This window comes from Osmerus mordax, chromosome 8 (genome assembly GCF_038355195.1).
Source record: "Osmerus mordax isolate fOsmMor3 chromosome 8, fOsmMor3.pri, whole genome shotgun sequence".
NCBI lineage: Eukaryota > Metazoa > Chordata > Actinopteri > Osmeriformes > Osmeridae > Osmerus > Osmerus mordax.
This window is the reverse complement of record NC_090057.1, coordinates 14,549,699-14,577,542: the sequence shown is the minus strand read 5'-3', so window position 1 is coordinate 14,577,542 and position 27,844 is coordinate 14,549,699. Positions and strand designations below refer to the sequence as shown.

Below are 27,844 nucleotides of genomic sequence, written 5' to 3'. Positions count from 1 at the left end.
ATCTAAAGGGGACAGCTCCCGTGCGCGCCTCATTAACGGACGAGAAGGAAGTTAATTGTTTCACTGTGATTCATGTAACATATTACGAGGGGACATGGATGATGTTTTCTACAACTATTCTTTTGCAGTGAACTCCGGTTACACTAACTTCACTGATGAAGACTGGATCCTTGATGATGGAGGGGAAACTATTCACTTTGTCATTCGATGTGTCATGACGTCCGTTTATATTCTGATCATAACCATTGGCTTGTTAGGGAACATCACTCTTGTGAAGATCTTCATCACCAACAGCGCAATGAGGAGCGTTCCCAACATATTCATCTCCAGTCTGGCAGCAGGAGATCTCTTACTGCTGGTCACTTGTGTGCCCGTGGATGCGTTCCGTTATCTGTTTGAAGAGTGGATTTTTGGCGTGGTGGCGTGTAAACTGATACCGGTCATTCAGCTCACTTCGGTTGGAGTGTCGGTGTTCACTCTTACTGCGCTGAGCGCAGACAGGTAAGAAGAGTGAGTGTGTGTAAACGAAAATATTTCAATGTACCAATTACATTTTTTATTGCAACATTTTCCTTTCATAGCAAATATTCACGCATTCTAGTACAATACGCTGTTGGATGAAATGTGTATTGTAAAAAACTGCTGTAGAAACCTAGGTGGTCTCTCATGTATCAATTTTTACAGAGTTCTGTATAGCACCCTTTATTTTTGTGCTATTATAGTGTTATAGTGAGTGTTTTAATATGCAAATACTCTGGTCAAAGTTGGACATTCAAAATGATGTATCTGAAGATGTATCAGTTGATCATATTATGTGGTCACATTTCTACTCAGTCCCTATTTCTGATTGACTGTAGTCAATTGTTGTGCATATATTATGCGAGTAATCATTTTATGATGGTTGCATTTATCCACTATGCTATTACCACCATGTTCATTTTCCCAGTCCTGCAGAGCGGGAATTGAATCTAACCAAACCATAAACTGTTGAACATTTGTTAGCTGCCATATTATCTTACTGTAGCATTGGCATTAAGCTCTCTGAAATATAGCCAGATTGGATGTTTGTTAGTGTGAGTCTGATGACAGCTGATGTGGGAGTAACAAAAAAAGGAAACTGAGACACAACTCACAATGTTTCAGGGTCCCTGACCAATTGCCAAGTGTATTTCTGCCACTTTTCAAAACACTGAAACAATGATTTGGGAGCCTCATTACCTATTCACGATGCAGGTGCAGTGTTGAGAGGGACTTAGGAGAGACAGGGGGGTTCAGTTAGAGATCTGCTGTCAAATAGGAGCTGCAGAGACCTGTGCATACTGTGTCTAAGTGTGTGTTCGTGTGTATGTGTGTGTTTGTAAAGGACAAGTATTTTCCTTATGCACATTGTGTTGACACACACACAGACACACATACAGATATATGTATTTGGAAAGTAATGACCTTTACCCATGGCCTTGTATATGGCCACAAATAGCTTGCCGTTATTAGGAGTCCCTCCTCTGAGCAAAGTTCACTGATGTCAGTAGGATTCAAAAACAAGCAGAGCTCTGCATTCCAGTTAAGTTCAATATATCGAACACTTACAACTGTATTAAACGATGCCCATTCTACTTAAGAGTCTACCAGATGGCTGCAGATCGACATTAGGCCATCTAAAAGATGAATTTATCATCAAATCAATATTATTTGTCTGGCCCCTTAACAACCAATTGGAACGATTTCAAACAATACATCAAAAACAATAGGTTAACAGCTGCAGGACAGTCTGCGGCATAATTCCAGAAATTGTGTCATAGCATTTATGATGACGCACTACAATCTGGGAAATCTAATTGGAGCAGTCATTTAGAGTTAACCAATCACAGGCTGTTAGGAACCAATATCAAATGCTTGCGGGGACCATGTCCAATCAAAAAATGCAATTAGCCATGGCCAGTAAGGTCAGGTGCGTCAGCCAAATTCCATCTTCTTCGTATCACCCACCCCGTCATTGCAATCAGCACCATCACCACCACCGATTCCACACATGCAGGGATCCAAAAAGAACATCTGCTTAGCTGCTTTATTGACTTCAACAAGCCCAATTACTGTGTCATTGTTGTCTGTGGAGAGCCACAGCCGGATTACTTGTTGGTTTCCCTGGAATGAGAGAAGAGAAGAAGGAAAATGGAGATGGATGAGAGGTTGGTAGAATGACGCAGAGCTTGCTTGGCTGAAAAAAAAGGAGCGCGTGGACAGGAATGAAACGTTTCTCATGTTCTCTCGGGCCCCGATGCGACTGTTTGGCCTTGGATTTCGGCCACTTTTTGAGCCACTCGAACAGATGATTTGTGGGCATCATTACCCATTCATGAGAATAGGTGAAGTGTTTAGAGTAGCTAAGGAGACACTGTGGGGGTTTAGTTAGAGATGTGCTCTCTGTCTCAGAGAGACCTATGCATACAGGGATTTTGCATGTGCGAGAGAGAGATAGAGTTGCATTGTGTCTGAGAGGGTCGAGAGGACTTGAGCCTGGTTAGGTTGGGCTGCAGATGGTAACAAATCACCTCTACTGAATAAGATGATGCAGCCTTCTGAGCACTGGAACCTGAGATGGATTGCTCAGGACCTGGGTGCTGCTTTCTGGTCTTCCAGGCGTCAAACTAAGACCCCCCCCCCACCAAGACACATCACAGACAGGACATGTGTGTGTTTGACTGCGTTTGTGTGTGCCATGTGTGTGTGTGTGTGTGTGAATGCATAATGCATGTATGCGTGCGTCTGAAAGAGTGAGAGAGAGAAAGGAAAAGAGAGCGAGGATCTGTGTGTGCGCGTGTGTTTTTCATTCACTGCCTGAGGCATATTAGTGTGTGGTCGGCCGACAGTAAAAAGCAGCTTCCACTAGTGGCTTCTTGGCAGGGTCAAGGACAGAACAATCTCTCTCTTTTCCCTCTCCCTCCGATCATTTCAACTCAGTGGACTTTATTTGCATGACATACCACATTAACATTGCCAGAACAACAGTGTACATAGTACATAAACAAACTATTTTGATTAGCAGTTCATACAGTATATCGATTATGTATGACATTTACAATTTATTTAAAACGTTACTAGTAAGTGGGTAAGTAAGTAAGTCTTTATTTATATAGCACATTTCATACAAGAATTGTAGCTCAAGGTGCTTTACATAAAATCAATAAAAACAATAATACAAGTGATAAACAATTCAAACAAAAATAAAAATCCCAATAAGATCTCTGTTCAAGAGAGAAAACAACTTTAAACATGCATCTTAAAAGTAACATTTGGTTCACCCCTGGTCTGTATATATAAAACCATACACTCTGTTAACAGATCCTTTCCCCAGGTCAAGAGTATGGGCCGTATTCTCTGTTAACAGATCCTTTGCCTCAGATCAAGAATACAGATGAGTGAGAATGTATTTACTAAATAAGTGATAATACTCATATGTAGCTCCCTCCAGTAGTTAAGCACAAGTCTTGGTTTATTACAGGGTTTTATTTTTACTTCTCGATAGTATCAACCCGTGAGAACTGGGCGGACACAGAGAAAAAGAAAGGACAGAAATAAGAAGCTACACGCTAGCAAATAAGAAGCTACACGCTAGCAAATACAAGCTATGCACTTAAATACATTACATTACAAAACACATTCAAAGAAACATACCTCGTAGGCTGCCTTCACTTCAGAGGGGCTAATTTCAATACTCAATCTATATTTTCTCCTTATATTCTTGATATTCTTCGTATAATCTTGATTTATCCACCTAGCTTGAGAGCTCTTGCCGCGCCGCTTTTAGAGCTACGCTTGCAAGTGTTGTGCCCTTTTTATTGCGTGCGAAAAAGATCGCAACTAATTAGTTCCGCCTCTAGGAACTCCCATTATAGGTAGGAACCAAAATATTGGAAGCAATGACTTTAAATGTGCGGCAGTTACACTCCCACCAAATCACAAGTGATTTCTAAAAACAGCTTAGAGAACAAAATACTGCATATAAACATTAATTTGAAAATACTAAAATACTAACGATTTACTTATGGCTGAACTTAAGAACCGGCAAAGAGAGTGAGTAAAAGATGCTGGAGTCTTCAGTCTGCTTCCAACAGTGTGACTGTTGGATGGGCCTCTCCAGGTGAACAGGTTTAGAGATGCGCCTTCCCTTTCCGTCCAGATTTGAATCACTGATAAGCAGCTTCAGTCTTCTCACTCTTCTGTCCTTACCCGGGTACACTTCAATAACCTTCGCTAACTTCCATTGGTTTCGTGGTGTAGAATCATCTTGCAAAATAACAATATCATTGACCTTGGCGTTTCTGCGGTCCTTGATCCACTTTTGTCTGTGTTGAAGATTTAAGAGGTATTCTTTCTTCCACCGTGTCCAAAAGTTGTTGGCCAAGAGTTGAACTCTGCGCCATCTCTTGCGGAGGTACAGATCTTCCCTGACAAACTTTCCAGGAGGTGGAGAGATGATCGTGGATTTCATGGTCAGGATGTGGTTTGGTGTCAAGGGCTCTGGACTGGATGGATCATTCAGATTATCAGTGGTCAGAGGTCTGCTATTTACAACAGCCATTACTTCATATAGAAATGTTCGTAGTGAGGAGCAGTCAAGTTGTCTGGCTGACTGTTCTAGAATGGACGTCAAGACACTTCTGATGGTGCGAATTTGTCTTTCCCAGATGCCACCCATATGTCTTTGAGTTCTTCTTGATCCATTTCTTTCAATGTGTCAATAAACTCCCGCCTAGCCCCGACAAAGTTAGTCCCTTGATCACACCTTATCTGGCGTACTGTTCCACAAATAGCTATGAATGAGCGCAGAGCATTGATGAAGGCATATGTGGTCAAGTCATCGAGCATTTCAATGTGCACTGCTCTGGAACACATGCAGGTAAGTAAAAGTCCATAACGCTTTAGCTCTTTTCTTCCTTCCTTGATGTAGAAAGGCCCAAAGCAGTCCATTCCACAGTAAGTAAATGGAGGGATTGTTTCCATTCGCTCTTCTGGGAGGTTTGCCATCCTTTGTTGTTCTGTACATCTTCTGAACTTCCTGCACGTTGTGCACTTGTAGATATGGGATGACACTGCATTGCTGCATCCCAGGATCCATATGCCATTGGAGCTCATTCATTGTCATTCCCCGTCCTTGATGGTGCACTCTCTCATGATAGTACTTGACGAGTAACGCTGACATGTGACTGTCTCTCGGGAGGACAGCTGGATGTTTCACATGTGGATGTAGAGCAGCATGTGTTAGGCGGCCTCCCACTCTGAGGATACCTTGGTCATCCAGGAATGGACTTAGCTTATATAATTTGTTAGCCTTGTCTTTGATTTGTGTGTCCTTATGACGCTGGATGCACTGTATCTCTTGAGAGAGGGTTGCTTGCTGAACCATCTTGATAATGCTGAGCTCTGCTTCTCTCCTTTCTTCTAAACTGGTGCTTTCACAGGACCTTGTCTTGAGGCCTTTAGCTTCCCTTGCACGCCGCCTTAGTCTTGCTATAGCTTTCATCATTCTTGACCAGTCAGAGAACTTTTGTAGGTGATCTAACAGTGACCTTATTTCCTTTGCCTGGGTGTCATGAACCTGGGCCTTCTTGAACTCTAGATCACTACTTGCAATCACTCCCACCTTAATTACTCCGCTGGGTAGCTCTTTCCGCCAAAGAAAGTCTGGGCCTGTGAACCAGTTAAAAGCTACAAGTAGTTCTGCTGTAAGACCTCTTGAGGCATGATCTGCTGGATTATCTTCAGAAGCCACGTACCTCCATTGTGCAGACTCTGTACTTTGCTTGATGCGTTCCACCCGGTTTGCTACGAACACATGAAATCTTCTGGCTTCATTATTGATGTATCCGAGGACAACCATAGAATCTGTCCAGAAGAATTCTTGTAGGCAATCTATCTCCAGTTCCTTTTTGAGCAAGTCACTGGTGCGAACAGCTACGACGGCTGCTGACAGCTCAAGTCTTGGTATGGTTGTAACCTTAGCAGGGGCTACTCTTGCCTTTCCCATTACCAAAGAGCAGTGGACTTCACCTGATGCACTGACTGCTCTGAGGTACGAACACTCGCCATAACCTGACACGCTGGCATCTGAGAAATGGTGGAGCTCGTAGCGCTGAACATCGAAGTTTGATGGAATGTAGCATCTCTGGATATTCACACCAGCCAGGTTTCGCAGGTCTTGAAGCCAAAACTCCCACACGGGTAGAAGGTCATCAGGTAAGATGTCATCCCAACTGAGCTTGTCACGACACATCTGCTGCAGGATCTGCTTTCCCACCAGGATGAACGGTGCCACAAATCCAAGTGGATCGTATACTGAAGCGACTGTGGACAAGACTTTCTTTGACGATCACTCTGAACTGGAACTCATCAGAAGACACGCACCACTGTATGCCAAGTGCTCTTTCCACGTGAAGTTCTCCTAGGGCTATGTCTAGGTCTTGGGCGGCTTTAGCACATTCTTCTTTGGGAATTGTGGCTAGGACTGTCTTGCTGTTGGAGATGAACTTGTGCAGCCGGAGTTTGCCTGTGCTGCAGAGCTCTCTTGCCTGCTTCACTAACTGGATAGCTTGGCTTTCGGACGCTAAACTTAACAGGCCATCATCAACGTAAAAGTTCTTCTGAATGAACTTGATGGTGGCTTCATTGAAGTGTCCTTGTCCTTCGGCTGCGAGGTGCTTAAGTCCATAGTTAGCGCAGCCAGGTGATGAAGCAGCACCGAACAAGTGGACTTTCATCCGATAGATGGATGGTTTGGCTTCAAGATTTCCGTTCTCCCACCACAGGAATCTAAGGTAATCTTGATCTTCTGCTTTAACATGGAACTGGTGGAACATCCGTTCTATGTCACACATGATTGCCACGGGACCTCTCCGGAAACGACACAGCACTCCCACCAAGGTGTTTGTCAGCTCTGGGCCTGTCAGAAGATGGTCGTTTAGGGATGTCTCTTGAAACCTTGCGGAGCAATCGAAGACAACACGTATCTTCCCAGGCTTTTGGGGATGATACACCCCGTGGTGTGGGATGTACCATGCTGGAGCTTTATTGATGTCTTCTTCTGGGACCCTTTCTGCGTCTCCACGTGTTATGGTCTCATCCATGAAGGTCTTGTAGTCTTTGTAGTACTGTTTGTTTCTTTTCAGCTTTCGTTCTAGGCATCTGAGACGGTGGATGGCGCATACCATGTTATCTGGTAAGTTGGGTCTGTCATTCTTGAATGGCAGCGGCATTTCGTAATGACCATTGTCTTTGAGCCTGATGCCTCTTTCCATCTTTGACAGGAATCGGAGATCCTCTTGAGAGATCTGACCGTCCTCTAAAGACCTTTCAACAAAGTCAGATTCCAGCACCTCTGCAGGTAAGACTACCTCCTTGACCTGTGTTCTACAGACATAGCGTACTTCGCTTGTGAGGTTTGAAGATGACTCAAGACCCGGCATCACTTGCTTCACGATGACCTGGTGACTTACTCCGATTTCATCTCCATAGTCGAGACATGGGTTGCCATAGCCGACCACGCTCCAGCCCAGGTCTGTCCTCTGTGCAAAGGGCTGATTTTCTCTACCAGGCACCACTTGCTTTGGGACAAGAGCTTGAGGACAGTTGTAGCCGATAAGCAGGCCCACGTCACAGCTTTGCTGAGGAGCAATCTCATCTGCGACATGTTCAAGATGAGGCCATGCCTTTGCAGTCTCTGGTGTGGGAATATGATCTCCGTTTGCAGGGATGAATTCTCTTGTGTAGGTCACCGGCAGAGGAATTATCTTGTCTGAGTAGAATCCTCTCACTTGCAGTCCAGTCAGTTTCCGGCAGAACATGACTGTTTCTTGAAGCCATTGTAGAGAGCTTTAGCTGAACTGGTTCGTTCCTTGTGTGGAGAGTCTTTGCCGTTTCTTCCAGGATGAAGGTTGTGTCGCTCTGTGTATTGAGGAGTGCATATACAAGAACTTCACGATCTGGCTCACTTGTGGCTGACACCCACACTGGTATGACTGTGGATGTATGAGTGTCTTTAACATTCTGTACAACTCTATTCGATGTTGCCTCACATCATGACCTTGCTGCTCTATCTTGTGGGTGATCCGTTTTCCTTTCCCTTGACTTGTCACTGTCCTCAGCTCCACTAAGCCACGTTGACCTCCTTTCTGCATTGATGCGATTATCATGGAGGCAGGATGGATGTCTTTTCTTGCACATATCGCAGATATTTATGTTTTCACAGTCCTTTGAGCGATGACCAAACTTCAGACAGCCAAAACACAATCTCTTCTCTTGAACAAACTTGACTCGCCTTGAAATCGTCTCATCCATAAACTTACGACACTCGTCTACACTGTGACCTGCCTTCTCACAGAAGACACAGCTTGTGGTAACAGTTCTCTCGTCTGAGTTAGTTGCTAAAACCTTTGCTCCAGGACCTCTGGTCTTTGAGACCATGATTTTCTCGCTTTCACTTGGTTTTAAAGCGTGAAGAGATGTTATTGGGTTGCAAGCAATTTTGGCTTCAAGGTTAGCCAGTCTGGCAGTTTAGCAAGCATTTTCTGGTTCTCGTTGCAGTCGTTGAGTACTTCAAGACCTCTGATCAGAGACATGGCCGACTCACAGCTGCGAAGGTAGTCAGCGAATTCTTGAAGTTCCACACTCCCCTTGGAACTTATCTTGGGCCATGCATCGAGCTTATCTCTGAAGGCCTTGACGATGAGGAATGGATTGCCGTATCTCTCTTCTAGGATGGTCCACGCTGCACGATAGGCTGACTGTGTTAAGCAGGAAGTAGCTTTCAATAGCCTTTTTGGCTGGTCCCGCCACATACCTTCGCAGATAGTATATTTTTTCTTCGGCTGGTATGTTTTTCCTGTCAATAAGTGTCTGGAAGGAGACTTTCCAGTCATTGAATCTGAGTGTGTCACCGCTGAACGTTGTTGGTTCAGGTACAGGAAGACGACTTTCACTGATGGACTCTGCGAAGGCACTAACAAGAGCTGCAGTATTGTCTTCTTGTCTTGGATGTGTCACCGCTTGAGGTGGGGAGGGATGCTGCAATAGGCTACTTTCATACTTAACTTCCTCATTCTCCTTCAAAGGGACACTTTGATGGAGCAGCTCAACTATTTCTTCGTCCGAGCATTGCTGTCTGGATGATTGTTCTTGTTACTGCTTCACAGGTGTCTTCTCTGCAACGTGTGTCTTGGTCGGGAATGTCGATGTGCCTTAACTCTTCATAGACAACATTCAGATTCTCTGAGGCATTGCTTAACTTAGTGATGTGGTCACACAGCAGGTTGTTTGAGCATTGTCCACTCAGCATTTGTTTGGCATCCTTAGTAATGGCCTTCCACTTCTCGTAGCTCACACTGAAACGGTGTACAAATCTTTTTACTTGCTCATCGTGCAGTTCTCGGCCCTTGTCCCTTAACTTGCGGACTCTTTGGCTTCTTTGTGGCTCTTGTGAGGAAGTGTGGTGATCATCTCTTGTGCCTTCAGCAGCTTGTGGTTGCATGTCTGTGCAGTGCTTCTGCGCGTCTTCACTTTCACTCTCTGTCACTCTCAAGGATATGGTCAACCTCTGACATTTTACTTAAATTAACCTATTTTGGTTTTAATCTAAACTTGTCTTTACAACTTTGTTTATAATAATGTAAGCTAGGTTTAATGTAGTGTAAGTTCAATATAGTTATATTAATTTGATATCCAAATGAAATTGTAATCAAAGGTTAGTATGACAGTTAGATAATAATTATTTTGCTATTTATGGAGCTATAGTCTTGCCTGATAGCTTTTTATAGTTATATATAGCCTTATTTAAAACTTAAATCTTGAAATGGAATTTAAAACAAATCAAAAAGGTTAACTTTTAGTTATACTTGGACATGTACCGTATTAAGTAATAACCATTTACCTTTAAATGCCTTATATTATAATTTTACCTTAGTTCTTAGTAATAATTTCTTAGTAATAATTCTTAGTAATAATTACAGAATAGTCATCAGTATGCACAATGTCAACACAGTAGCAATATCAATGTACTTCAATTTGAAAAGGTAAGTAAACAAAACAACATTAACTTGCAAAAGGAAATGTCTCAGTCTCTTGTGCAGAACACTTAATGTCTCTAGGTTGCAGCTTAATTTGCGTTAGGGAACCTGATTCTTCCCGTGGGCACTGTGTCTTCTTGCACTGATGTGATCGCTGGAATACATACGCGCGCTGCAATGTGGAGATGTCCCGGCCCAACTAACGTCACTGTGTCCAATCCCGACCGGTTTTTAGCTAACATTCTGATAAAATGCCACTTCAAATATTGATAAAAATAATCGTATCACGTTTTCAGCTGATTTACTGATTTCACATTAAGCTTTAACTTCTTACCTTTCGAGCTAAATATTGTTAAAAATTTTAGAGTTAGCTTAGCCTTTACTAGAGCCGGTCAAAAGACGCTGGCGCCGGTAAATTAGCCGTGCGCTACCCTTGTCCAAACCCGACCGCACTTCTAAACACTGGCCACTGCTGTTTTTCTGGGGATATTAACTTGATCCAGGGTCACCAAACTGACCATCAATGCTGTCAACATATCCGGGGACGTAGTTATGTCCCCCACAATAAGATATCACGCTTCAACATCTCCAAACTATGCGATAAAATCTCAATTTGACTGTATACCACCACCTGCTGGATGTTTTGTTGAACTCTTCTCAAAGTTTGCTAGCCCCATCCCTTCCTCCCCTCGACTACAGAACACGTCACACATGATCGTGTATTTTCATTGGCAAGACAAAGTAGTGTTAAGCTAGCATTGAAATACACTCATATGCTAACCCATAGTAGCAGTACGATGACAACACAGACACACTTGTCAGAGTAAAGATCATCGCCCAAGCGTCCCCCGAGTGTCACCGAGTGGTCTTTCGGCCAAAGTAACTTTCCTATATTATTTAGACATGTAAACGTCCATATATGTTCATGAAATTTTACATGTAGATTGTTTGGTATGCCTAAAATAATACTACTTACACTTTGCTGGCGATAGCAAAAGAAAATGCTGGCAAAAAGACCGGAAACTGAGTGTCCAAACCCCGTTCGGGTTTGGACAATAGTAGTTTACAGCGGTCGGGATTGGACACAGTGACGCTACGATTCGCGCTCTCTGATGTCGTCTTTCTCGCCTACTCATGCAGAGCAGTCGAGTTCTCACTGTAGCTCCCTCCAGTAGTTAAGCACGAGTCTTGGTTTATTACAGGGTTTTATTTTTACTTATCGATAGTATCAACCCGTGAGATCTGGGCGGACACAGAGAAAAACAAAGGACAGAAATAAGAAGCTACACGCTAGCAAATAAGAAGCTACACGCTAGCAAATACAAGCTATGCACTTAAATACATTACATTACAAAACACATTCAAAGAAACATACCTCGTAGGCTGCCTTCACTTCAGAGGGGCTAATTTCAATACTCAATCTATATTTTCTCATTATATTCTTGATATTCTTCGTATAATCTTGATTTATCCACCTAGTTTGAGAGCTCTTGCCGTGCCGCTTTTAGAGCTACGCTTGCAAGTGTTGTGCCCTTTTTATTGCGTGCGAAAAAGATCGCAACTAATTAGTTCCGCCTCTAGGAACTCCCATTATAGGTAGGAACGAAAATATTGGAAGCAATGACTTTAAATGTGCGGCAGTTACAATGCTTTTGTACGACAGTGTGTCCTGAGGCTCTAGAATGATTTAGCTGCAACTAATTAACATTCTGATAATGGACTGATAATGGTTTTTCTGTTTTTAATTCAGTCCTCCATTTAATATGGATTTGAATAATTTCTTAAATATTTGTAGTGTTTGTAGGTTGTGAGAAACTGATGTTGGGATGCCAGTTCAAAAAGTCAAACTCTCTCAATGAGCACCCTCTGTTCAGTATTTACAGACTCTGTAAATAGGCAAGTTTTTTCTTCGATACGGAAACACATTTAAGATTTGATAAAGATTATCGTATATCTCATTGTAGATTATGGTTTTATGTATTTGGATATGTGACTTTGGTTTGTTTCCAAGTTAGTTTAGACACATTTTACGGCTGGTGTTGTCATTAAGATCTGGGGCTTTGGCGAATACAGTTGCAGGAACAGCCGGTTTGGTGCATTTCTGTGGATTTATCTCTTGGCAGGTCCCCTCATTGTCTCTCTCTGTACTGTATATCTCTCTCACATGTACTGGCCCTCTCTCCCTCTCTCTCCCCCATCTCTTTTCCTCACTACTTCAACACCAGAGACCCTCCCCATTTCCTGATCCGTGAGCAGCTGGGGGATGAGGTTCTCTGCTGTGAAGCACCTTCACTGACAACACCTGGCCTGAGGCCTGCATGCATCATCACGGGCCTTTTGATTAACGCTGAGGCACAGGATGACGATTACGTTGAATCGATAAAGAGCATCATTTATCAGTTTGTCCTAACCTTTCTGTTTTTTTTACTTGTGCGTTGAATCAATGAAATCAGTTTCAGCAGCCTTTCAATTAGAGTAATGTTGTTCACATGGTAACAGTAGTGCAGTTATAGCTATTAGTTATTAATTATGTGCCACACCATAACACATTGATCAAATTTGGGGTGTGTAGGCTATCAGGAGCACTGTAATAAGTTTAGATGGTAATTTCGATGATTTATTCAGCAGATCATGCAGAGCATACATGGTGACATGTTTACTGTAACATGAATACAATGTGGGTATGCAAACGTTTTGGACATGAACGCCAAGACAGGTCATTTTCTGGCATTTTGTCTTCATGCGAATGGTCACAGGGGAATGGCTCCTACCTCAATGAAGCTTGGTGTAGTTGTAAACAGAAATCTGTCTGTCATCTCTGTCTGTCTGCTTGTATGTCTGTCTGTCTGTCCCCTCTGCCTGTCTGTCCTCTCTGTCCTCACAGACCAGAGGTGCCTTCCCATGCCACAGTCCTCTCTCTCATTACCAAGTATTAAGAAATACAGCATCCTTAATTAGATTGATTAAATAGTAATTACATAATTGATGGCCAAGGAAATAGGAGCTTGGGAGACAGCTGGTAGGGTTATTCAATTTTCATGTGTAGAAGGGGAACAAGTAAAAATCTCATTTAAATATTTATCAGAACCTATCATCCATAAGTATATAACTTGTAATAACGATGTGTGTTGAGTTGTGAAGACAGTGTGAGAGCAGGAGCACGTGTTTGTGTATGTGTGTCACATGTTTAATGCATGTTTTTTGGTTGTATGTTTCAGAGGTGTGTGTGCATGTGTGCATCCGTTATCAATGTGTGGCAGAGAACAGAAACACAATTGACGTCAAGACAATCTTGTGTTCTTACATGTAGCTCTGTGTATTAGTTTTAGGAGCCTAGTTGCTGGGCTGTGAGGGGTCACACTGGTTTCAGACTGTATATCCCTGGGGTTCAGGACAGTGCTCGCAAAACTAGGTTATGGATTAGATTGCTGCAACCCCATGTGTAAAAAATAATTCTACCCTCCCCTCCCCTCTCCTGCAGGTACAAGGCCATAGTGAACCCTATGGATATCCAGACCTCCAGCGCAGTGTTCTGGACCTGTCTGAAGGCTGGTTCTATCTGGGGGGTATCTATCCTGCTAGCCGTGCCAGAGGCCGTCTTCTCACAGGTCACTGACAGACACATGTACACACACACACACACACGCACAGGTGTCCGGCAAGGTTAAACCATGTCCATCCTCTCTCCCCAGGTGGTCTCCATGCACGGCCGAAACAATGTGACCTTCGTGAACTGTGTGCCCTACCCCCTGTCCAATCAGATGCATCCTAAGATTCACTCGGTCATGATCTTCCTGGTGTACTTCCTGGTTCCGTTGGGCATCATCTCTGTTTACTACTACCACATTGCCCGCACGCTCATCAAGAGCGCTCATGACATGCCCGGAGAGATCAGCGAGCACACCAAGAGACAGGTAGGATGAAAGACATGTAGGCTTGTAGACAGTCGAGGAGGTCTGACATGCAGGCATTAAGTCACATCCTTCAAAATCCTTTTAGTTCTAGTGCATCTGCACAGCCACCTCCTAGTCTAACTCACAGATACGCCTTACACAAATCCAAACTGCACAAACTATGTAAATTGGACGTTGTAAATGAACACAAATGGACAGGGTACAAGCTTTACATTAATAATAACAACAATGAGATGGCAGTGCATGTAAATACTAACAAGCTGGCAAGTTGCAGTCAAATGGAGTTAACCTGACATGTCATGGCCACCCACAGCCTGTTTCTCACCAAAAAGCAACGATTTCACATGTATGCATACTATGTCCTATCCTATTCTATACAGAGAATCTGCAGTGCTTTCCAGTATGGCACCCTGTTAGGATTCAGTACTAATTGCTGCATGAGTGTCTTTGCAGCTTAACTGCTGAGAGCTGGAGGTCAGGGATGGAATGGGTCAGTTATTAATTAAAACTACAGTCTGTCTGGGTGGGTTTAGAGTCTTTGCTAAACAGAGACCTCTAAATCGCTGCTCTTTGCATCTCATGCAGAGTGAGAAACAGCAGATTGTATGGATCAGAAGGAGTGATGTAGTATTCATTCATATTTTTATAGAAGAGGCTTATATCCAAAGCAACGTACAATTAGTGCTTATTGTAAGTACTGTAGCTAATCAAGGGACTGAAGGACATAGTTCTAACAGTATTACCATGGTCAGTGCAACGGAATGGTCTGCATTTGCAAGACTCAAGTACAAAGTACGGGGAGTCAGATGGCTGAGCGGTGAGGGAATCGGGCTAGTAATCCGAAGGTTGCCAGTTCGATTCCTGGTCATGCCAACTGACGTTGTGTCCTTGGGCAAGGCACTTCACCCTACTTGCCTCGGGGGAATGTCCCTGTACTTACTGTAAGTCGCTCTGGATAAGAGCGTCTGCTAAATGACTAAATGTAAATGTAAATTTGCATAATTCTGCAAATAAATAAACATGATCGGATCTCAAGTTAATTCTCGTAAAATGTTGCAGGTTCTGACTGCTTTACAAAACAAAACTGCAAGATTTCATACCGCAAAAGGTCAATTAGAGGTTTACAGATGTGTGCTGCCGTTTAGTGACCTTAGGTAAAGTGATTAGTCCAGGTAGAGTTGAACCTCGTTTGAAGGGTGGCAGTGACTGAGAGGTCAGAACCAATAGGGCCATCGTTACACCACCGACGAGGGAGGGAGGACAATCGCCGGTGGGCGATGATCAGGCATTTGCCATCCCACAAGGATTTATATTATGCCCACTGTAAAATTAGCAGTTGAGGAGAGGAGGAAAGGAGGGGAGGGGGGAAGAGAGGGAGGAATGTGGCTGTGACAATGAAGTGAACTTGAAGCCGCAGTGGCTTCATTATTCCTTATTATTCCCTCAACCCCTGTCTATGCACATCCCCATCATTGTTATGATAGTAATATTAGTTGCTATCACATTTGTGTTTCAGACATAATTAGATGATTGAATCAGAGTTTCCTAGCAAGATTAGCCACGTGGCAACAAGGAGCGTGGAGATGGTGGTCTAATCTCCTATTAGCCTCCTCCAGTGGGAATTCAGCTGGATAGAATCCACCCTCGTTTAGAGCTAATAGATAACATCAGGACTGCAGTGAATGGATGAAACTGTCATTAGGTGAGACTCTACACCTAAGCCTGATGAGAGCCTACAGATAAAGGAGAGTGAGTGAAAAAGGTAGACCAATAAAGAGAGAACGACAGAGAGTAAGTAAGTAAGACTTTATTTATATAGCACATTTCATACAAGAATTGTAGCTCAAGGTGCTTTACATAAAATCAATAAAAACAATAATACAAGTGATAAATAATTCAAACAAAAATAAAAATTCCAATAAGATCTCTGTTCAAGAGAGAAAACAACTTTAAAAAGTAGGAAAACCCTTTTGAGATAAAATTACTTAAATGCTTCGGTAAAAAGGTAGGTTTTAAGCTGTCTTTTAAAAATGTCTAGAGTGTTTGCTTCCCTAATATTTATGGGTAATTTGTTCCATAGTTTTGGGGCGTAATTGACAAAGGCCGAGAGAAACTGAAAATGGAAGAAAATGGAAGTAACCAAACCAGAGAATGGTTTCTTCTGATTTTCTTATATTTTACAGTGATGTATTACATCGGAAACAAATACAGAAACTACAGTATGTATGTGTATAATGTGTGTGTATGTGTGCAGAAGATGGAGTGAAGGTGAGAGAGGGGCCTTGTGTTACTAACAATAAAAACTTGAAACTTATATTGTGTTGAATATCTATCATCCAGCTGAACCTCATGGAAAAACATGGCCACGGCAGAGGAAACCTTTCAGCTCAGAGTTATGAATAAGAACAACCACCAGCTACATCTGTCTACCAGCAGCTGTCTAAGGACATTCACGTTTGCATCAATGGTTTTCAAGGTTCTTAAAAGAAAATGACTGGACATAATGGCAACCTGTGTAATTACTATCCTGGCACTTTCACACATCCAGATGTCCCATTCATGAATCAAGATCTATAATGTACGTGTCACAAATGTAGAACTCCCACATACATTATACCTTAAAAAGCCAGAAGCTACATAATCATCTGGAAATGGACTTTAAAAAGACCAGTCCTTATTGACTACCCTAGAATCCCATTGGCCACCCCCTACTCAGACCTCAACGTAATTGAAGCTGTGTGAAATCAATTGGACTGGGTAAAGAATAAAAGCTGTCAAAGTCCTGAGAAGAGTTATTACAAATCTTGCAAGAAGCTTGAAACAATTTACCACAGGACATAAAATACTGACTTGCTTTTAAAAACATCCTTTTACATTGCAGCATGCCAAGAGTTTTGCCTGTCTGTCTGCATGTATGTACAGTGTGTATGTTAACATGTATGTTCACTCTGCAACAGGAAATTATTACAATAGACTCATATTAGCTCTTTTGGGCAGCAACAGCTGTGGCTTTTTAATTGATGCCCTTACTAAAGTGCTCTGTCAACATGTCCATGCTGTTGAGAAATGTTTTTTTATCAGATTGTAATCATAAAAGGCTTTTTTACAGTGTAGTGAATTATAGGTCTGCATGAATTAAGAGTTAAGAACTGCCCAGTTTTTTTCTATAATCTTTGCAGTTAGATAATAGATGTTTTTATTTTATTTTTTAAATAGATAGGCAGTGAATGATTGATGCTGATGCTGATCACATGCTGAGCTGAGAATTCACATAGATGGCATAGTTCTTTATTAATAAAGGGATCTAGTATTAGAGCTGTACAATCTCAGATCGTAACTCTGGAATCTAGGACCAGGATTAGCACTCTAGGATCTAGGAATGGTTCCAGATTATGGAAGAGCCCTCCACAATGTTGAGGTGCCCAAAAATGCAAGGGAGGTTACGGGTCAACTACTCTTGACAGCTGGCTCACAATAAAAAACATTATTAAATCAAGACAATTACATCTAACTGAAGCTACTAAAACCAACCAGGTTAGCAGTTTACCACTAATGGGTCTCTTCCTTCTCCTCACTGATTCATAGAAGGTAACAGTGCAGCACTATTTTAGACTGATTTATAATGTATATAGTAAAACCCAGCAAAACAGTCAGTTCAAAGTTTTGTAGGGTCAAATCCCAGCCTGCATCAAAAGGAACAATTATCTTAATTTCTTCCAAATGAAACAAAAATCTCCATCAGTTTAGACTACACACGACATAACCTATAGCAGCACTTCTGATCTTGTTTAACAACTGATCATCCTCAGAAACACTACATTATGGATGGAGAAAACATGGAACGCAATTGGATTGCGTTAACTCCAAAAGGTTGTGACAGTCTGTCAATCACTGTCCCACCTTAAGTGGTCCATCGCAGTCAAGGGCAACTGAAGAGCAAGATGAAGCTCACTCCATTATATCTGTTCACGCATCATCGCTTGTATAGGCAGGCGGGATTCTTCATGGTTGTACGGTTCTCATGTGCACCTCTCCTCTCCCCACAGATGGAGACCAGGAAGCGCCTAGCCAAGATCGTGTTGGTGTTCGTGGGTCTGTTCGCCCTGTGCTGGTTCCCAAACCACATCCTCTATATGTACCGTTCCTTCCACTACCAGCAGATGGACCTGTCTCTTGCCCACCTCATAGTCACCCTACTGGCAAGAATCCTCAGCTTCTCCAGCTCTTGCGTCAACCCCTTTGCCCTTTACCTGCTCAGCGAAAGCTTCCGGCGCCACTTCAATGCCCAGTTGCGCTGTGGGCGGAAACCGTACCACGACAGGAACCCCAGCTACATGCATAGCACCTCTGCCATACGCCTCACCTCCATCAAAAAGCCCTCCGCCGCTCCCTCCATCCTCGCCAACGGCCATGGCAACAGGCAGGAGGTCTCCCTGTAGGGGTTGCAGGTCAAAGGTCAACCCCAACCGTAGCTAGACATCCAGGAAAACCAGGTCATCCAGGCAATGGTCACTGTCAAACAACTGAAACCCTAGGATCACAATTCATGAGGGATTATTGATACATTTTGAAAATACTGTTGGTTCACAAGGCGGACTAATGACTAATGGCCATAGGGAGTCAACTGGAAGGTAAAGTTGAAGGTTCACATTTTAGTTTGGGATTGAACCAAGTGGTTTTAACCTAATCTGTCACACATGCATGTTTTCTGCAACCGTTTTCTCTTTGAGAACCCATCTGATCTCGAACCTTTTGTGACACTTCTGAAAACTATAGTCAAGTCTTTACTCTTACTGAATGTGTAGTAATACAGATTTGTAAGACACATCTTCCCATAGGGAAACTATTCTTTGGATTTTGTGTCTATTCCTGTCTTTGGAGTCCTTTGTTTTTTTCTGAATTTGACGCACAACTCAAAACTCTACTCCGTCACACAGCCTAAGTGCAGTGATCCATTAACAGAGTTCAGAGGCTGAATTTAACTGATGAAATTTTGAAATTGCATTTGACAGTCCTTGCATGGCAGTATGAGATAGCTGGCATAGAGGCAGGTGGAGAAACCTTATAGAAAGAGAACCAAATCCTATTCACTGCTAATTGCATGCGCTATTGCTGTATTTGGATAATTACAGCAATTACGGTTTCAATTACAAAACAGTTTACAGACAAAGGGCCTTTTCCATTTATAGGGCCTAGTGGACAAGAAACATCAGTATAGGCCCAGTTCAAATTAAACTAGCTTGAAAAACACACATCCACACCAACTATTCACACATAGCTAGTGAGGAGAAAAGAGAGCAAATTTTAGGTAAAAATCTATTCACACATGCAGCAATGAGGCAAGTTACAATACATTGTCAATGAAAGTCAGGGTTGGCGGAGGAGCCAAGGAGTGGTGCGTTGGATTTCAGCGTTGAAGGTTGAAACTATATAGTGATGCTGGGACATGTCAACCAATCAATGGACCCCATAACACGTAATGTCAATTGTCCTGCTGCTCTACTTGTCCCATATGATTTATGAGATTTAAACAAGGACGTACTAGCTATCTTGTACCATCTTAGCCATCACCACCCTTTGTTTATTGTTATTACAGACAAAGCAAACAAGGATTCTAGTAGCTAACAAACATAACTAGCAAGCTACCTGTAGCTTCCAGCTTTTAATCACTGGCTGCACTGCTGCGGTTGTGAATGCCCTACACTCGGCAATGCAAGTTGTTTAAACACACAGCAAGGAAAAGCAAGCAAATTGTCATCACATGAAGACAGGAAAATAAATCGAACTTCCTATTCTTAAAAGCCACGTACAGAAATTCATGTTTAGATATGTATGTAGATCTCACAAAGGGGCATCCCAGTCAGATATACAAATCATCATACAAGGCTATGTTGGTTATCTCCCCAAACACCTGCACGGGAGCTGTGCCATGTGAATGATGACTGGGGACCCCATGGCTCAAACACTGAGCGCAGGAAATCTGCACAGGCTTCTGGACCCTGCGGTTTCTGTGATGTGAAAGGGCCTGGGAAGTGGTAGAAAAGATGGAAGGGTTACGGCATGCAGCCGAGACAGGCTCTGGTGGTTTCCCTCATAGGATCACTGTGACTCATGCATGTGCCATTTTTTGTTGGGTAATGGCTATTTGCAAAGACTGAACTCTAGGCTATGGAACCCTAGGCTATACAACAACATTATTATTTATTGCCTTAATTTGTATGGTAGTGTAATTAAGACGTATTATTGTGTTATTTTCAGCTATGAATAGAGGGGGCTCTAAATTAACATGACTGAAGTGAGATTGTGTTTTATGATGATCTTCCACTCTGACCCCATTCAGTGTTATTATATTTTTGCTGTTCCCTAGCTGTGAAACTACTTAGTATAAATTGTATGTCCTCACAGATGTGACAGCATAAGTGGGCAGGTTACCCAACAAATAGTATGAAGTTGACGCTGCAACGCATGAGGGAAGGAAAATAACAGGAGCTCATAAATGTCACAAGATTTTCATTGCTAACATATTGTACAAACGTTTGATAGAAACCTGAATATGATGCACTGAATATGATCCATTGCAACAGAATCTGTAAAAGTGTTATTATCATATCTATATTTGTGAAATTAGGTTGTTTTATTTTGTCTGACCTCAAGCATGGTTTGGGTGAATGATTTTGGGTGATTTGGCCTGTGCTAAAAGGCTTTGCTAATGAACTAAATTATAAACCTTGCAATCGAGTACCATTATGTATGCTCTGTATGCTCTAAATTAGTAGCTCCCAACCCGTTCATGTGTGTGGACCCCTAGTCAACCACAAAAAAGCTAGCAAAATGGCAATCAAAAAACTGCAAGTTTACCCTAATACACTAACCAAGCCAGACCTAACACAATTTTTTGCCCTAACCTTTTAACTCATCCTTAATTAAACCTGACTACCGAGTATGAATGTCACCAGTAGTAAGACAGAAAACGGGAGGGCACAGGGAAAGAACAAACAAATATTAAATTACAAATACGACAAGTGGATTGAGGCCAGGATGAAGGGAGCCATGAAAGAGTACAGATGGTGAAGACAGGGAACACACCCAAGTTAAGGTCATTGGCCAGGGCCTGGAACGTGCCAAAATCAATTCTGAGGTGAGTGAAGGAAGTTGTAAATGGCTATAAGCACATTTCTGGGAGTAAGTACTTTAATCAAGATGAGGGCCAGCTAGTAGAGCTAGTCAAAGTTCAAGGATCTGAGCAAGAGAAGGTTCCCTATGAGAAAACCTGAGATACAAGTACTTGCCTCCCAATTTTCAGGAAGCCAGAGGCACTCTCCTCTGTCCAAGCACCCTGCTCTAACCCTGTTTCTGTGCGAAAGTGGTTAGCTTCTTACAACAAAATGATTTCTGAGCTCGGGATCGAGGACCGCCCAGGACACATTTGGAACTGTGATGAAACAGGCCTACTGGACCACTTCCTGTCTATAAGAGTTTTGGCTGAAGTAGGATCGCCCTGCTCTGAAATCCTTACAAACAAGAGGGGGGAAACTACGACATTGCAAGCCTGTTTCCTGCTACTCGCCATAATAAAAGGCAAACGGCTTGGGGCTGACCGGTGTTGAAGGGCACCATACAACACCATTGTCAAAATATCAGACAATGGATGGATCAAGTCTGAGGTGTTTTTTAGACTGGGGAAAGCAGTTCACAGCCCACTTGCTGAAAGAAGACCCCTGTTCAGATGTGCTGCTGCTTGATGGACACAGCCCCCACCTGTTAAATATTGAGTTCCTTATTCTCGTGAAGCAATAACATGCATGTTGTGTGCTTTCCCTAACCCTAACCTTCACATACATTGCATTCCCAGCCAGCTGACAGGGCATTCTTCAAAAGCTTGAAATTCAAAATCGATCCCAATCACCCTTATTTCACCCTGTCTCTGTTCACAGGAGAATTAATGCAATAGTATTACTAGAATAAGCATTAACCTCAAGCGAGTATTTGATGCTAACATACAACAGTCTCCCTAAGATTTTGACCTAATGCCAATAAATAAATATTGGGAGATGTAAATAGAGGGAGTCAGGTGGCTGAGCGGTGAGGGAGTCGGACTAGTAATCTGAAGGTTACCGGTTCGATTCCCAGATGTGCCAAATGACGTTGTGTCCTTGGGCAAGGCACTTCACCCTACTTGCCTCAGGGGGAATGTCCCTGTACTTACTGTCAGTCGCTCTGGATAAGAGCGTCTGCTAAATGACTAAATGTAAATACAGTATATTACATACTCACAGTCCCACACATCTCTTTCCATATATGTCATTGCGAAATCTCATTCTCTGCACTTTTAACCATGCCTTGAATGCACTTCACACTGAATTTCGATGCAAAGCGGGAGTTTTGTTGCGTTTGTGTTGGACTTTGTTGCGTTTGTGTTGGCCAAATTATCATCCAATGAATGTCAGTCTTGCCATTGTAATGAAAATTATCCTACATTCTCTATTCAGATCTGTCCATATGTAAAACCAATCTGCAGATTGAAGAAATATTAAAGTGATGGAGGGACAGCATTAGTTGTAATAATGATAATGGTTGAGTTATGTCATTGGTACTGGAGTTGTTTGTTTATGTTAATCTTTGTGATGCCATTGCAGCTCTTCGGAAAGAATGTTTCCGTGTGTGTATGTGTATTGACCGTGCCATGAGACAAAGTCTGTAACAAATATTGTAAACGTTGTTTTGCTTTGTATGTTTTGATTGACAATAGTATTTTCTCAACTTTACGTGTTCATTTATCTGTAATGTTTGTGAATTCTTGATTGTTTGATATGCAAGACGAGTTTTCTTTTCAATGTCTTTTCAACAACACAAAAAAAAATCTATATTGTGTCTGTGTGTGATCAAATCAATAAATTATACTCACAAGCATTTTACGCTTTTCATCTGTATTTTTATCTCTTGTTTTTTACTTACACTACAGTGTTTGTATCTGAGCAACTATTCTTTTGGTATGCCTCTAAAATCGTTCAGACAGTACAATTGTAACGGAAAACAATTTTTGTATTAATATTCAAATTTAAACATTATACTTTCTAACCACCAAAGCAACATGACAGACAAGTTGTTGTGCTTAGCTAAACCTGAATTAATGTTCAGGGTTCCATATGTTCAGAGTGGCGTCAGAGGAGCCAATGTTTATGAGAGAAAAGGCAATATACAGTTATTCTTAGCTTGAGTTAAGGGTTGTGAAAGCACTTCGACAGGGGCATGTTTTTTGCTGGTTAAAGTACACAAAAAATAAAATTAAGAAATCATCATTAATACTTTAAAGTCATTACCAGTGATTTATTCCTCACTTTTCCACCAGCAGTAAGCAATAACATACACCAATCTGATTTACTGTATCATAGATTAGGCCTCTATATTCAATATAGAGTACACATGCCAATATAATTGGCATGTATGTTGGTCGGTTTACAATTAAATTTCAAATGGGCCGATGTGATTTTTCATGTTAGTCCTCTTCTCATTTTTGGCCCTTTCAAAATCCATTCCCCCTTGTGTTGCAGCAAAAAATATTTTATCCATGTCATACTTTACTCATAATCCTTCCTCCCATGGTTATGGTGAGTTTTGACTTTTGTTCGTGGCACAATATTTTGTTGGTAGTTTTAGGTAAATGTCACAATGGACAGACTTGCTAATTAAGTCATTGGTTCGACAACCATCCCTCACTATGTCTACATGGGCCCTCACACTTTTAACCCCTCTGCTGCCTTTGGGTCACATGACCCAAAGGTTCACAACGAACCATCGTTGTGTTTACAACGTATGTGTTTTTGTATGTGGTAAAGTTGTCGCAATACGACAGTGGGTCACAATGACTGATGGGTCAGATGACCCGAAGATAACACAAGGGTTAAACAAAGAAAGACTAAACTTTTACACGTCACTGCATTGCGACCACCAAGTCACAAACAATCACAGGACTAGAATTCAGTACCCACAATGCACACAATATGACCTATACAAATAGGCAACACACCATGCTCAGGAAACACCACTACCCACAGGCTACTAGGCTGCTGGGATATGCCAGTCTCTACCAACTAAATGTCTAAACTCTTTCTCTCCCCTGTCCGAGGCAGAGATCTCTGATCTCATTCTCTCTCATCGCCCCACCTCCTGTGCCCTTGATCCAGTCCCCTCTCCTCTCTTTCAAACCATCTCTCCCTCCATCATAACTTTTCTTCTCCATGTCCTTAACTCCTCTCTTACTTCCAGCACCATCCCCTCTGCCTTCAAACAGGCCAGAGTTACCCCCCTACTCAAAAAACCCTCCCGTAAACCTGCCGTCCTCCAGAACTAAAGACCAGTATCACTGCTACCCTTCTTTTCAAAAACAATTGAACATGCTGTATCTAACCAACTGTCAAACTTTCTCTCTCTGAACAACCTACTTGACCCCAACCAATCAGGCTTCAAGTCTGGCCACTCCACGGAAACTGCCCTCCTGTTAGTCACCACTTCCCTCCAGTCTGCCAGAGCGGCCTCAAGATCATCCGTCATCATTCTGCTGGACCTTTCTGCAGCATTTGATATGGTTAACCATCAGATCCTGCTCGCTAGATGGGCATCTCTGGCACTGCACTTCAGTGGATCTCATCCTACCTGTCGGGAAGATCCTACCAGGTCTCCTGGGGAGGCAAAGTGTCAGGCCCCCGCCAACTCTCCACTGGTGTCCCACAGGGCTCTGTCCTTGGACTCCTCCACTTCTCCCTGTACACCACCTCGCTTGGACCAATCATCACCTCCCACGGCTTCTCCTACCACTGCTATGCTGACGACACGCAGCTGTACCTGTCGTTACCCCTGACTGATCCATTTAGTCATTTAGCAGACGCTCTTATCCAGAGCGAGTGATCCAAGGATCTCAGCTAGAATCTAGGCCTGCCTCACAGACATCTCTGCCTGGATGACCAAGCACCACCTTTAGCTGAACCTCGCCAAAACAGAACTTCTCAATCTCTCAATCACCCTGGGATCTGCGACGGTGACCCCTTCTTCCTCTGCCAGGAACCTCGGGATTACCATGGATGACGAGCTCTCCCTCACAGCCCACATTGCTGCAGTTTCCCGGTCATGTAGATTCACCCCTACAACATCCGGAAGATCAGGAGATACCTGTCTGAGCATTCCACCCAGCTGTTAGTCCAAGCACTTGTCCTCTCCAAGTTGGACTACTGCAACTCGCTGCCCGCTCTCCCAGCATGCGCAACCCACCCTCTCCAGAGGATTCAGAACGCAGCAGCCCGCCTGGTCTTCAATCTACCCAGATGCTCCCATGTTACCCCGCTCCTCATCTCCCTCCACTGGCTTCCCATCACGGCCCTTATCAGATTCAAGACCCTGGTACTGACCTTCCGAGGAGTGAACGGGACTGCACCCGACTACATCAAGTCTCTCCTCCAGCCTTACACCCCCACTCGCCACCTACAGTCTTCTTCTGACAACCGTCTGGTAGTCCCACCTCTCAACTCTCCCCACCTCCATCAGAGATGGAGGTGGGGAGAGTTGAGAGTCAAGAGAACAAGTCCCTCAATAAGAGTCATTGTTTTCGGTTAGTTGTAACTGATTTAACTTTTTGCACCCGCTGTGAATTATATTATTGTTGCTTGCTTTCCTACAGGTACACTCTTGCACTTTTGAGGTTCATGTTGTTTAATTGTAACTTGTTTAACTACATGCTCTTATGTTTCTTCCCATTGGCATTTATTTGCTTTTCATAATGTATGCTTCATGTTTTGGCTACCCACAATGTTTTTGGGGCTATCTCGTTGTTTATGATCATTGACCTATGCACTTTTGTAAAGCTCTCTCTTGGAAGTCGCTTCGGATAAAAGTGTCTGCTAAATAAATAAATGTAAAATGTACCAAGCCAACCCGCCTGGTTCCTGAACTTGAAGCAGAACAAGTATTTTCAAGAGTAACCAGGTTACATTCCTGTATGGAATTACTGCCCCATTTTAGGTTTGTTAGAGGGCATCGTCACTGTGGGAATTTGACTGCACAGTCCACTCACGTCCCTTGTCTCCAATAAATACACATCAACAGTCCCAGTTCTCCAGCATACATCTCCTGCCGAACATCCCCCTCCCTTCAGTCTTTCTCTTCAGTGGCCATTATGTAACCATCTCATCAGTGATAAAGCCATTCATTTACATTTTCCTCAGGTTAAGAATTAGTTCATTCCCCAGAGGACAATCTGGCTGCCCCTCCAAGCAGCTGAGACTAACCAGAAACACCTTCCATTCACACTGATTTCATTTCAGCTCTATTTATTGACACCCAAATGCAGTGACTCACAGTCATTTAAAACCCAGAAGGCGTCTTCCTTTAAACCGTAACCTGCAGGAGGGATAGGGTGCAGAGGTTTGCTTTTGTCTGTGTGTGAGTGCATTGTAAAATGTACACAAATATTCTGCATGCATTGTGAGATGAGTTGTGTGGGATCATTAACTTTGCGTTTTTTGACTATCCAAAAGCAAAGAAGACAGACCAAAGTGTAAATGGCATGAAATGAACCCAGGAACGTCAATAACCGATTGAAAGTGAAGGATGATAACCCACGAAAATGCAATGAAATGGAATGAAAGATATGACTTCCTGGTTCTGAGTCAGATGGCTGAGCGGTGAGGGAGTCGGGCTAGTAATCTGAAGGTTGCCAGTTCGATTCCCAGCTGCGCAAAATGATGTTGTGTCCTTGGGCAAGGCACTTCACCCTACTTGCTTCGGGGGGAATGTCCCTGTACTTACTGTAAGTCGCTCTGGATAAGAGCGTCTGCTAAATGACTAAATGTAATGTAAATGTGATACATACAGGCTAAAGTGCGTGGACTGGTTTGAATTTTCTACTGTCCATCATGATTTCTGAAGCCAGTAAAACACTAATCTTCCAGCCAGGCATCGAGAAATATCTAACATGATCATTAAGAATGAGGCACAACGGTTGGGAAGTATTGGCAATGATTTTTGATTAGCTTAAGCGAAATACATGATCGATAACTCTGTCACAGGTCTATTTTTCATGTGAACTGCACTGTCAACAATGGACATTAGCAGGGTAAATATATCATCACATAAAGGCTATCACACAAGCTTTTTCAGCAGTTCTCAAGACCAAGTGCTCTCTTAAAAACAAAACCCTATAAGTCACTGTGAGAGGACCTCCCACTCAGCCACATAGATACTTATTGACATTAATTTTCTGACTAACACCCTCATATGTAATGTTGTGTCTCTGTGTTTATTTTCAGTGTTGGGTTTATTTTCTCTGTACACTTGTTTACCAAAGCAATTATAAATGTTGGGGCTCAGTTTCCGTTGAGGCCATGTCTGTGTGCTGAAGATAGACGACATAGTGATGTTTTATAAAAAACCTCCTCCAGGGGACCAATTCCCTTCATATTAGCCCCTCTGGCTCTGTAAATAATACTTCAAACTGTATTCAAATGACAATCTTACAGAACACACAAAAGCGCAGACACAAGCACAAACACACACATACACCGGAGTTAACATAGTATAAGTGTCAAGTGTCAGAGTCTTCCACCATTACAGCGTTCCTACCCTGAAGAGTTAGTTTGTACAAACTCTACATCTGACACTGAGAATGATGGCACAAGTGACTTTAGGTTATGTTGATTACGTAGCTGTCTATGACTTTCTCAGCTGTTTCCACGTCGCTTTGAGTGACATTCTTGACCACACACGCCAGGGGGCCAGACATAATCACCTAGTATAAAGATATACAGCCGTGGAAAAGGTCCACATCCTTGTCTGACTCGATATATCTGATCCCCACTGAAACAACAGTGGAACATTAAAGGGTAA

At 42.7% G+C, this 27,844-nt stretch overlaps 1 protein-coding gene across 1 annotated transcript; it reads left to right on the top strand.

Moving 5' to 3' along the window:
- The first annotated feature begins 94 nt into the window (after nt 1-94).
- Nucleotides 95-18,408, top strand: nmbr (neuromedin B receptor). Its single transcript, XM_067241827.1, has 4 exons — nt 95-501; nt 13,537-13,663; nt 13,748-13,969; nt 18,016-18,408. Exons 1-4 carry the CDS (start codon nt 95-97, stop codon nt 18,406-18,408), a joined length of 1,149 nt encoding a protein of 382 aa, XP_067097928.1.
- The last annotated feature ends 9,436 nt before the right edge of the window (nt 18,409-27,844 follow it).

What these genes read in the sequence shown, in the direction of transcription:
- nmbr (XM_067241827.1), top strand. Translation starts at nt 95, where the DNA reads ATGGATGATGTTTTCTACAACTATTCTTTTGCAGTGAACTCCGGTTAC. An exon ending in ACTGCGCTGAGCGCAGACAG is followed by an intron (nt 502 to 13,536) that starts GTAAGAAGAGTG and finishes CCTCTCCTGCAG; the next exon opens with GTACAAGGCCATAGTGAACC. An exon ending in CAGAGGCCGTCTTCTCACAG is followed by an intron (nt 13,664 to 13,747) that starts GTCACTGACAGA and finishes CTCTCTCCCCAG; the next exon opens with GTGGTCTCCATGCACGGCCG.